Source organism: Papilio machaon, chromosome W (assembly GCF_912999745.1).
Source record: "Papilio machaon chromosome W, ilPapMach1.1, whole genome shotgun sequence".
NCBI lineage: Eukaryota > Metazoa > Arthropoda > Insecta > Lepidoptera > Papilionidae > Papilio > Papilio machaon.
Window position 1 is genome coordinate 7,716,109 of NC_060015.1, and position 12,919 is coordinate 7,729,027.

Here is a 12,919-nt window from a genome sequence, read left to right on the forward strand (position 1 = left end):
AAATAATCTATTTTACATACAAAGTACAAAGTACTCTGTGCGATGTTGCCATGGCAACGACTTCAATCAAATTTTACTGAAAAAAAATCAAAAACATGTAGTAATTTTAAGATAGATAATAATTTTTTTTTAGTTTTTCTCCCCATTTGTAACGCATTACTGTCAGATCTAGTTGACACATTCTGGTAAGAGAAATGTCAGATGAGTTTGACATTGACATTTTTGGAGTCTATGGTCATTTTATACATGGCCATGGATTTTAGAGGTGGTTTTAGCGCGCCTTGCGGTGGGGGGCGCGCGGGGAGGTCGCTGGCGTTGGCATCAGTAGTCCTGACGCTGCAGTGCCACAGACACCTTGTACAGACTCTCCATCATGAAGGACGAGTTCTGCGACAACTCGTTCACCGGACGAGTGATGGCTACCATTTCTGAAACATTAATTCCATGAATATTAAGTGGATAACAGGAATAAAATAGCTTTTTGATACAAGCTGGGGCTATAATTGATAACAAGATTAGAAATAGTTACCAATGTTAGTATTTCTACCTAAAAGGTTGAATTAACTGTAAATAGTTTGATTAAGAGACCAAAATAAACTTTCTACTGCATTGACCAGGATTGTGTTTGTCGGTATTGTTTATAAGGGTAGTTATAAATAAAGTATAAATAAATCAGTACGCATCTGAAAGTCGCAGCTTTATTACGTCTCCCTTGTCGACATGGCGCAGCCGGTAGGATTATCGATTTAAAGTTTAAAAGTAAAAGTGGACAAAATATTGTGCAGTTATAGTGAGAAATTAGCGACAAATAAAATATAGGAACATTAAATAACAATCGTGTAACAAAAAAATGGAAGCCGTACTCCCTCCACCGTCGCCATTTTGTTATACTAATAATTTGGACAATTTAACATCAGGAAACTTATCGGAAGAGTGGAAAAAATGGAAAAGTGCATTCCTTATTTATTACGAAGCCTGTGAATTAGCGAAGAAGAGTGAAAAAGTTCAAATTAATATATTTTTGCATTTGGTTGGCGAACAGTGTAGGGAAGTGTACAACCAATTTAACGAGTCTTTTTCAAATTTAGGGAGACTAATAGAAAAATTTGATAACTTTTTCAAGGCCAAAAAGAATATTACAGTGCTCAGACATCAATTTTTTACCCAAGAACAACAAGATAATGAGTCTGTCGAACAATATGCTTTTCAACTAAAGAAAATGGCGGCAAATTGTGAGTTTGCGAACTTGTGCGACGACCTCATAAGGGACCGTGAGGCAACCTGAGCGGTGGGGATACTCCGCGCCCGGCACAGCATCAATGTAATTGGAATATACTCGTACATAAAAATTATTTTGTATTAACTTTATATTATTGTAATTGAAGCCGATATAATAGTTTAATATGGCTAAGAAGGCATATTCACAGTATATAGCTTCTCTGTAGATTATGTATAATTGTTCTCGTTTTCTTTTTCCATTTATTATAATTTTACATCATTAAAGTTTTATAGTTAACTGTTAACAGCTTAAAAACGTAAATTTTTATTTTAATATATATAATTTTTGTGATAAGTATTAGTAAGTATTAGTTAGTTACTATTAGTGTTATTAGTTAGTTAGTAAGTATTAGTTAGTTTATTTCATATTATATCGAAAGTAGTAAAATAAATAATGTTATAACAAAACATTCAATGGAAGTAATGAACAAATAAATAATATACATATAAATGTAAAGAATAGTAGTGTGCACTTTAATACAGTTAAAGTCTAACCGAAACTGCTATTGATTACCTATATAATTTACATGTTACAAACAAAATATTTCTTTGAAAAACAAAGAGGTTTTCATTGTTTTAATTCATACCCCAAGAGTATTGTTACAAAAATTACCTACAATGTTTTATAAGGCATGTGTTAGTCTAATTTAAATAATATATAATGTTTTTTTTTTCCTGTTTTTCTATATTGTTGTACTTTTTTTTTTTGTTTTTGTTTAAAAGGGGGTTGTCGGTATTGTTTATAAGGGTAGTTATAAATAAAGTATAAATAAATCAGTACGCATCTGAAAGTCGCAGCTTTATTACGTCTCCCTTGTCGACAGTGTTCAAGTGTAGTACGTATTATAAATCAGTGGAATAGTTAACCTGGATGTGTTTGTGCGAGACCCTTGCAGTAGACGTGCAGTAAGCTGGTGACGTCATCCTCAGGGAGTTCCCCGCGCTCCAAGATACGCTCGGCATTACGCTCGCGAACCAGCGCCAACGCGGCCGCCCATCTGTCATAAATCTCATTATTATATACAACTAGCTTTTACCCGCGACTCCGTCCGCGCGGAATAAAAAATAGAAAACGGGGTAAAAATTATATATTTGGGTATTATATAGGGTATTTAATTATCCTATGTCCGTTTCCTGGTTCTAAGCTACCTGCCCACCAATTTTCAGTCAAATCGATTCAGCCGTTCTTGAGTTATAAATAGTGTAACTAACACGACTTTCTTTTATATATACAGATAGATATAAATAACTAATTGTTTATATGCAATTGCAACAAAATATTCCTGATATATCAACCTCTGTCGCTGCATCAGATGAGAGAGCTTGGCGTCGTCGTGGTGGGTGGGGGCAGGCGAGGAGGAGGTGGACACTTCGCCACCCTCTCCCCGCTCCGCCCCCTCACACACCTCGCCTATCTCACCCCACGAGTCTGCAGCACTGGCGGCGAGGGCATTGCGCACTGCACACACAGCAGCACTCATCTCCACACCCTGTGTAAAAATATGTGGAAATTAACAAATTAACTCACCTCTCGCTGTTGGTATTGGTTACTTGCAAATAAAATATGACAATCATTTCAAAACATTCATCGTTAGTCCGATGGACATCTTTTTCTTTTAATACATTTTAATTAACTAGTTAAATAAAGAAAATAAATCAAAATCATCGCACACAACAAAGTGGTAAAAAATGTGACCAACAGTTTTTGCCTATTTAGAATGTAAAACTAAACAAAGATTATAAACTGACCCTATTATCGAGTGCCGCGTGATAGACGGCGACAACCATCCTGTTGTTGGTCTCGAGCAGAAGTAACAACTGGAAGATGAGCTTGTAAAGGCTGCGCGCTGTCTCCTCGCCGCTGCGGGACAGCTCCAGCATCTGTCACAAAACCGTGTTGATATTGAAGTTTTACTTTACTGTTCGTTGTCTTAGTTAAAAACAGAAATGCGTTAGTCATTCAGAAGGAGTCACTTGATGCGCTACGAACTTGGTTATGTTCGCAGCTTTTGAGGGAAAAATTGACTTGGAGGAAATCAATAAAGTTTTTTTATAAATAATATTAACCTCTAGCGCGTGTTCGCGTCGATCGAAGTATGTCTCGAGATGTTCATTGATCTCTAAAGCTGCAAAACGCACGGCATCGCGCACGCGCGCACAATCCGCGGCTGCAGGCCCCGCCCACAGCAGCGGTGGCTCCTCCCCCGCTAGCCGCGCCACCACCGCCGCCAGCTCGCCCGCCCCCGCGCCCCCCAGCGCGCTCTCCCCGCACACCGACACAGTCTTGCATGTCACCTCCTGCAACACACAAACATACTTCAATTTCCACATAATAACCATTATTCAGCATTTCTACAGGTATAGCGACAATTAACATCCATCTGTCTATTCTCAGTTAAAGCTGTAAAATCGAGGATTGTAATATTTCATACTTTGAGCACGGTGTGCAGCCGGTGCACGAGAGCTACCGGCGGCAGATGTGCAGCGTGACGCAGCAGAGCGGCCACCGAGCAGCGCCAAGCGTCGCGCAGCGCAGCGCTTGTAGCCACACCTCCGCTAACACCGCCCCCACCGCCCCCACCGCTCGGCACTGGGGTCACATCGCCGCGCTCTCCTATTACCAGCACGTTTATTAATATCACATATTCGTTTACAAGAATAAACAATGACAACTAGGTCTACAATGACTTTCGTTAAATGCAATGCTTCATGCAGCATCGTTTTAAAAAGTTAGCGATGAAAAAGCGTGCGGAAAGGAAACATTTTTTAGTGGCCTACAACTGACCATCGGGCTCACCACTGGAGGCGCTGGAGAAGGAGTGTGCGCGTGTACGCAGCATGAGCTCGTGCGCTCCGCCCCCGGCCCCGGCCCCGGCCCCAGCCCCACTCGCGTCCGCATCCCCGCGCGCCCCGCCTTCCTCCCACACGCCCTCCTCGTCGGACGAGTCCTCGTGCCCTAACTGAAACATGATAACAAACATCTTTGGCAACTCTATTGTCTAAACAGGCAGTCCTAGTTGCATTTGTTGCAAATAAGCAGCAGTCTCCCGTCTCTTTCAGTACTACGCATCCCTTCATGAAGAACCTAAGAAATGTCAGTACACAGAAAATAATGTAAATAAATTATTTAACCGACCAGCCTATGGTGGTGATGCCTCGCACGCTGTGGTGGGGGGCTGCGGTCTAGAGCGCTCGTCCCCGCCCCTGAGCCCGCCGCCGGCCGCTCCTCACTCGGCAGTCGCCGGCGAACGCCCCAATTGAAGTTATCAGAACTCTCGCCCTGAACATAAATTATATCTTATATATATAAAAGAAAGTTGTGTTAGTTACACCATTTATAACTCAAGAACGGCTGAATCGATTTGACTGAAAATTGGTGGGCAGGTAGCTTAGAACCAGGAATAGGACATAGGATAATTTTTACCCCGTTTTCTTTTTTTTTTTTTATCTGCGCGGACGGAGTCGCGGGTAAAGGCTAGTTTATAATATTTGTTACAATTTGTACTATAAAATACAGCCACAAAGTAATATCTTTCTCAACTTAATCCTTTAATATTACATGTTTCTATTTAATGGTAATGGTTTGACTAGCAAGTTACAAAAGGCACGATTTAAAAAAATATACAATAAATCCTCACCTCTATGCTTTCGCTTTCATATTCAAGAAAATCAAAGTCCTTAAAGACACCGAAGTGGTCAGTGGGCGGAGCGCCGCCGGAGGGCTCGTTGCCGGGCGTGCCGGAGACCTCCTCCAACGATGACGTCATCGACGACTCTCGCTCCAACAGCTCCGAGCTTTGGCTGAATATCACCTGGTGCAATATATATATATATATATATATATATATATATATATATATATATATATATATATATATATATATATATATATATATATATATATATATATATATATATATATATATATATATATATATATATATATATATATATATATATATATATATATATATATATATATATATATATACTTAATTATTCATTTGACAATAATTAAGACCTCCTCCAACGATGACGTCATCGACGACTCTCGCTCCAACAGCTCCGAGCTTTGGCTGAATATCACCTGGTGCAATATATATATATATATATATATATATATATATATATATATATATATATATATACTTAATTATTCATTTGACAATAATTAAGCAACAATTAAAAATTATAACACCTTAACCGAATTTAGCATTTATTGTACGTGTTTTATCATATAAAGTTTGAAGTCTGTTTCGTATTAAATCACTTTATGACAAGAAACGTACAAAGTTTTAGTGTGTATTTATTATAAAACAATTATATTGTAAGTAAATACGACATATTAACTTACGTTGAAATAAGGAAATTAAATTATGAAGTTTTTTTGATTTCGATGAACCTTTGCTGTAGTACAAAGTATAGAAAAAAAAACAGCATAGGATTTTTTTTTGTATAAATATTGAACAATCTGAACATGTGTTTTGTTTGTACTAAATTTGTTTTCAGTTTAACAACTAACATGTACAAATAATAATAACAAAGCAATATGAGCAACAAAACAATAAAACAATCGAAATAATTTAAACACAACTCAGAATGAAAATGCGTTCATATAATCTGTCCATAAAATGGGGACTTATCAAGCCATCGGTAACCTAGATTTACATATCACCGTCAGATAGTGAATTTAGTACATTTATAATATCACTAGCGAGGTTATAACCTGACGTATTGGAAACTGAAGGAATCATTGAGATATGAAGAAAAAATTATATTTTGAAAAATTGTAAAAATCAAAAAAAGTCAAATAGTTAAGTCAATTCACAATTATCCGTCAGCTAACAGTATTTCTAGTGAGATTACACACTTACGATATTTACATTACGACGATAACATCATGGGTGTTTCACGACGAGGCCTAATGTAAAATGTATCCCGTTGGGCAGATCAATCTACCAATTAATGGGTTTATTTTTTAAATCCATAAACTCAATCGGTCCAATGGCAAAAAAATCACATTGGACCGATTGTGTTGGTATACCGATCGGTCCAACGGGAAACTCAACATACACACACTACACGTGTCAACACAGAAAGGAATCATGAAAAGCTTTTAAGCGTAAAATCCAGTAACTTGTTTTGAAACATAGTGAGAATGCAATGTGTATTTTATATCTATATAAACCAGACACTTGACAGGTGATGTCCTAAGTTACCATCTATTTGAACCCATAGCTTAGTGTTAGTGCGTTAAGCGTTGCGACATAAGTATACATTTGTTGCTTATTACCTTAGAACATGAAGTGGTTATTAAATCATCCTATACGCAGCGATGGATAGAAATTTCACTAATATTATTCACTTTCAACATTCAGTTATCGCACATCGAATCTATGAAACACTCATGCTTTGTACATAAAGTGTATATAACGGTGAGTATCCGCTGCCGTAACATGTATCACAACAATATTGGCTTCCCTTTTATTCCATTTTAAAGACGATTTAACAAAAATGTTCTTAAACATGTGTTCCGACAGTTGAAATTCACTGTAAGACAGTTTTGTAACATATTTTGCTCGTGTTTCACTTACAGATGGACTTTTGGGCAGGCCCACTCTTTGCCCACATGTGGTCAAGAGGTTAACAAGACATTCCCGCACGCGGCTCTGCAAACAGAATTTTAATTACAGTTTTTTTTACAAATTTAATTTAATATAATTCTTGTTTCAAATGTTATAAATAATCATCACCATCAAAAGAATTTGTCTGCCCAGAGCTGAACATTTCTATTTCATAGTACGAGGTTGTCCGCTTTCCGCATTCAATAACAAAATTGTACTCATATATGTTAAATGCAAAATTCTATTTTAAATGCAGAATAATCGTATACAAAATCCTCTACTGGATTGGTAATGCTTTATTTTAGAAGAACTAATAAGTATTAGTTAGAGAGCCCACGACCACAATTTTTGCCTTATCGTTTTACGATAAAAACTGTATAAAATCGATAGATTTGGTGATTCTGATTGCAAAAATACTAATTTCAGAAATTTTCTACGTCACGTCTGACCTGACCGCATTTTCGAAGATGTCAAAAAATTTTACCGAACTGTTTCATAGTAATCTGTCTGATTTCCAGAATGTAGTTGAACGATAAATTTTAGTTACTGAAAACATAATTTTCAGACACCACAAGCGTCACACGTACCCAGGACACCATTTGAGAAAATTAAAAATGAGGCAAAAAAAATCTATAGCAAACCGTCTGGAAATCTTGTTTTCAAGTGAACATTGGTCAGTTAATGCGAATTAATCATTTTTCAGATGAAAGTGTGAGCATCTTATGTGTTGAAACCATTTTGAACGTGTTGACAAATTTTACCGATATGTTCCGTAGCATTCTGTCTGAAAACTGATCTACATCATGAAAAAAGTTGCCTGAATGCAGAAAAAAATTATATCAGACAAATTTAGTGTCGTACTTCATTAATCAGACAACTTTTCCGAGTCAGAAATTATAAAAAAATCGTATTGTGGCGTATTTACATCTGTTATACACATAGGTGGGCACAGTTAATCAAAAAATTAACTTCGTTAATCGTTAATTCGTTAAATAAAAATTTAACTTCGTTAATCGTTAAAGCGTTTAATTTACGAAGATTTAACGCAAGTTAAAGTTAACAGTTAAAGTTAATTTTTGTTTATATTACGAGTATAAGGCGCAAGCGGGAAATGGCCATACGAATAATCTCCGAATCGTATGGACCTATTTTGTCGAGACTTTCAATAGAACTTAGGCTATTTTTTTACTGCGCTTACGAAATCTCGGGCGAGCGCTAATCCTATCTATAGTTTAGTTATATAATATACTAAAATATAATTTAGATAATAGGAGCGATGTACTAATGCCTGTACCATAATAATGACATAGCATGCACTAGTTACACACACTTATATACTTCACTGACAATGATGGACAATTGACTTTTTCAGTCAATTTTTTTATCGACAATCCGACGTCACGGAATTAGAGAGCTAACTAAATTTAGACAACATAAATTTTCTATTAAACAGTAAGGCATGTGATAATATTCAAAAGAAAACAATCAAAACTTTTGTGCAGTATTTACATTTATCTGTTACTATTTGCACCAGGATATTCATTTGCTCATACTCCAACAACTGAACATTTAATTTTATGTATAATTTGGTAATATTTTTTTATTTTATTAGCCGACTTCAAAAAGAAGGAGGTTATCAATTCGACTGAATTTTTTTTTTTTTTTTTTTTTATGTGTGTTACCGCGAATCTCCGTCCCTGGTGGTCCGATTTTGATAAAAATATTTTAATCGAAAGGAAGTGCTTGCAGGTGGGTCCCATTTTTTTGTTTTTTTTTTTAAAATAACTAGAAGACTAGTAGATTTTGAATATAGCTTCAAAATTTGTTGCGAAAATTAGGGACATTTTTGCTTTCAGCGCTTACGTAGGCTAAACTATAAGACCTACATAAAAATGATGTATGGCGAATTGTAGCTCTTTAAATGTGCTAAATAAAAGTCCGCGATAGCATATATCTATCTTTTATAGTTTTCTCACAATAACCATTTTTTTCTTTAGAAACATTAATTAAATTCATGCCCTATTTCCGACGCTATTATTCAAGTTCAGTATTAACCCTTATGTAAATAAACATGTTCATTATCAAGAGAATTTAATGTAGAAAGTAATGTAGATTTAGTATATTTGCAATTAAAACTATATCATTCTGTCTAATAGTTTAGGAGATATCGTAAGAATATAAAATTACGCGGAAACGAAAAATGCTACATCGCGTTACAATGAATAGCACAAATTTGCTTTCTGGGCTTGCGTAGGTCAAACTATATGACCTACATTAAAATGATGTATGGAGTAATTATAGATCCTTAAATTTGCTAAATAAAAGTCTCAGGTGGCATATATCTATCATCTATGGATGTCTCACAAAAACCATGTTATTGTGAACTGACTTCGATTAAAATGCACACGAAAAACAGCGTCGTAAGCTTACGGCGCTATTATATTATATTCGATATGAATCTTTATCCAAATAAATATGTTTGATGGCTAGAGTATTAAATGCAGATTACATTAGCCTTTAAACTATGTAATTCTGATCAATAGTTTGGAAGATATTAAATTATTAAAAACTACGCGCATTCGAAAAATTCTACGGCGGCGCGCGGCTGGACTAAATTAAAGGCACGCTACGATGTATTAGTTCGTTAATTTTCAATTTGTATACCGATTTTGATAATTATTTCACTGTTTAAAGGATAAGTGGTTATCTGCTGCATTCTAAATTAGTTTTTGAATTGAAGTACACACATATTAAATAGGAAAGTCCTTTTCTTTATTTCTTTCCTCATACGTATTATGGAAATTTGTAATTGAACTTCAAATTCACTAAAAATTGTGAAATAAAACAAAAATTTTAAGAAAAAAAAATAGCCGACTTCAAAAAAAACAATCTCAAACAAAATGCATTCAAAAGTACCATAAAAAACCATCTCAAACAAAATGCACTAAAAAGAAACAAAATAATGACATGAAAACTTCTTTCTTTCTTTCTTCTCTCTTTCAAAAACCCTCTAAACTCTAAAGAAAGTTCTCTTCTTTCTTGTAACATGTCTATATTGTGTAATTATTGTTATTTTGGAGTCGGTTTCGGCCTAAGTAGGGACATAAACGTAAGTATGTCTAATACATCTCAAATATAAAATGTATAATATTATATTTACTTTGGCCGACACCGACTGCGACTGTTTTAGTTAAGAACCCACGAACAGACTTATCATTTTTTACGTACTTTTTATTTATAAATATAGATTTATTAATAGAACTTCTAACATCAGAGGAAACTTATTATAACATTGATAAATAAACTATATAACCAATCCAGTGATACATCTCAACACATCAAACCATACAACTGAGATGCCTTCGATAACTTCTATCATCTAATGATCTATCGTCTGATCTATTATTATATGTTAAATCAAGTTAAATTACTCTCAGTGTATAGAGCATAAGTTACACGACATAACGAAAACAACCGATCGCGGGTGATGTCTTCTCTCTTTCTTATCACCTACAAAATCGTAATAGTCATAGGTGGGCACAGTTAATCAAAAAGTTAACTTCGTTAATCGTTAATTCGTTAAATAAAAATTTAACTTCGTTAATCGTTAAAGCGTTTAATTTACGAAAATTTAACGCAAGTTAAAGTTAACAGTTAAAGTTAATTTTTGTTTATATTACGAGTATAAGGCGCAAGCGGGAAATGTCCATACGAATAATCTCCGAATCATATGGACTGATTTTGTCGAGACTTTCAATAGAACTTAGGCTATTTTTAGCCGACTTCAAAAAGAAGGAGGTTATCAATTCGACTGTATTTTTTTATGTGTGTTACCGTGTACCGATGCTCCGCCCCTGGTGGTCCGATTTTGATAAAAATTATTTTAATCGAAAGGAAGTGCTTGCAAATGGGTCCCATTTTTTTAAATAACTAGAAGTCTAGTAGATTTTGAATATGTATCATTCTGTCTAATAGTTTAGGAGATATCGAAAGAATGAAATAACGCGGAGATAAAAATGCTACATCGCGTTACAATGAAAAGCACAATTTTGCTTTCTGGGCTTACGTAGGTCAAACTATATGACCTACATAAAAATGATGTATGGAGTAATTATAGATCCTTAAATTTGCTAAATAAAAGTCTGTGGCGGCATATATCTATCATCTATGGTTTTCTCACAATAACCATGTTATTGTGAACAAAAGACGATTAAAACGCACACGAAAAACAGCGTCGTAAGCTTACGGCGCTATTATATTATATTCGATATGAATCCTTATCCAAATAAATATGTTTGATGGCTAGAGTATTAAATGCAGATTACATTAGCCTTTAAACTATGTAATTCTGATCAATAGTTTGGAAGATATTAAATGATTAAAAACTACGCGCGTTCGAAAAATGCTAATGCGACAATTTGTATACCGATGTTAATAATTATTTTTTTGGTTAAAGGATATAAGGCTATCTGCTGCATTCTAAATTAGTTTTTGAATTGAAGTACACACATATTAAATAGGAAAGTCCCTTTCTTTATTTGTCTTATTTCCGTCCTCATACGTATTAAGGAAATTTGTAATCGAACTTCAAATTCACTTAAATAACGAGAAATAAATAAAAAATAAGAAATAAAAAATAGTCGACTTCGTAAAAAAACAATCTCAAACAAAATGAAGTAAGAAGGGACATAAACGTTAGTACGTCTAATACATCTCAAATATAAAATGTCACCTATTTACTTCGGCCGACACCGACTGCGAAATAACAATAATTATACAATATAGACATGTTACAAGAAAGAAGAGAACTTTCTTTAGAGTTTAGAGAGTTTTCATGACATTATTCTGTTACTTTGCATTTTGTTTGAGATTGTTTTTTATGTTACTGTAAAGGTCACTTGTGCCGACATTTCATATATTAATTTTAGTATAACACAATTTAACATTATTTCACTAACATAATTATTTTATCTTTTTCCTCATTCTTTCTCGTTTTGTCGTATACTTTTTTTTTGTAAACAAACAAATTATCTTCGCTATTGTCTTTGCGCAGCGCACGTGCATCCCCGACCATTAGAAGGGTTGGGGCCATAAATCTATCGAGTTCGTTATCGCATTCTCTGTGCGGGCTGTCCATTTCATCCTTTGTTCATATTTTTAAAATGCAAAATTATTTTTCGTTGACTATGAAGAAGCCCCAAAAAAACAAACGACGGTAATAAGTGACGGTGTCAAGTGACGTCACGTGACGTGTTACCGCTAACACGCATGAAATGTTGATGTACTAAAGAAAAAATAAAATAAAATGTCTTCCAATGTGATTATGTGTAATATAGTGATAAATGAGGTGTTGGCGTACATACAGAATAAAATTGACGTAATGGACAAAGAAAGCCTCGTGAGATTATGCACTACGTCTTTTTCCGTTGAAGAAATTGAATCTGCCAAGTGCTTGCTTTTCGAAGCAGTATCGACAACTAAGCGCAACGTCACTAGAAGAAAAGCTGGGAAGCAACAACGAGATCTATATGATGTGATCACATTATTTAAAGAAACTGACCCCGAACAGGTGCCTACATTTGTGGCGAAAGAATTACACCGCTTGCCGCCTATTACGTTCGACCATGTAGACGCGAGTCGGCTGTTAAAGGACATACTTATTATCCAAAACGAAATAAAAAACATAAAACATAATTTCGTCACTTAATCACAATTCGGAGAACTTAGAAATGAAATTAATAATTTAAAGAAAATAACGAACGAAAACATCTTTGACAAGCACGTAAACCGAAAACGGGGGGTACGTCGGATCATCGATAGCTGCGGACTGGATAGTGGGCCAATCGGCCTACTGCATACAGATGTAAATACGACACCTATTAGCACTGCAAATAAAGACAGCACAAACATTAAAAACATCTTAGAATCAACGTGTCATTTATCTCCTTCTTGTCTAGAAGGTACGCATGATGCTATTTCAGCTTGCGCGCAACCAATAGCATGCGCGTGCGACAATG

The 12,919-nt window shown here is 35.1% G+C and overlaps 1 protein-coding gene across 1 annotated transcript in view; it reads right to left on the reverse strand.

Annotated features, from left to right (window-relative positions):
* Positions 1-321: 321 nt before the first annotated feature.
* LOC106715878 (protein furry) overlaps positions 322-12,919 on the reverse strand; it is a 160,702-nt gene continuing 148,104 nt past the window's right edge. Inside the window, 11 exon segments of the mRNA XM_045685603.1 lie at positions 322-428; positions 2,146-2,276; positions 2,575-2,768; positions 3,028-3,159; positions 3,346-3,576; positions 3,711-3,892; positions 4,064-4,238; positions 4,415-4,558; positions 4,917-5,090; positions 6,572-6,601; positions 6,873-6,947. Coding sequence (XP_045541559.1) covers positions 322-428; positions 2,146-2,276; positions 2,575-2,768; positions 3,028-3,159; positions 3,346-3,576; positions 3,711-3,892; positions 4,064-4,238; positions 4,415-4,558; positions 4,917-5,090; positions 6,572-6,601; positions 6,873-6,947 — 1,575 coding nt within the window.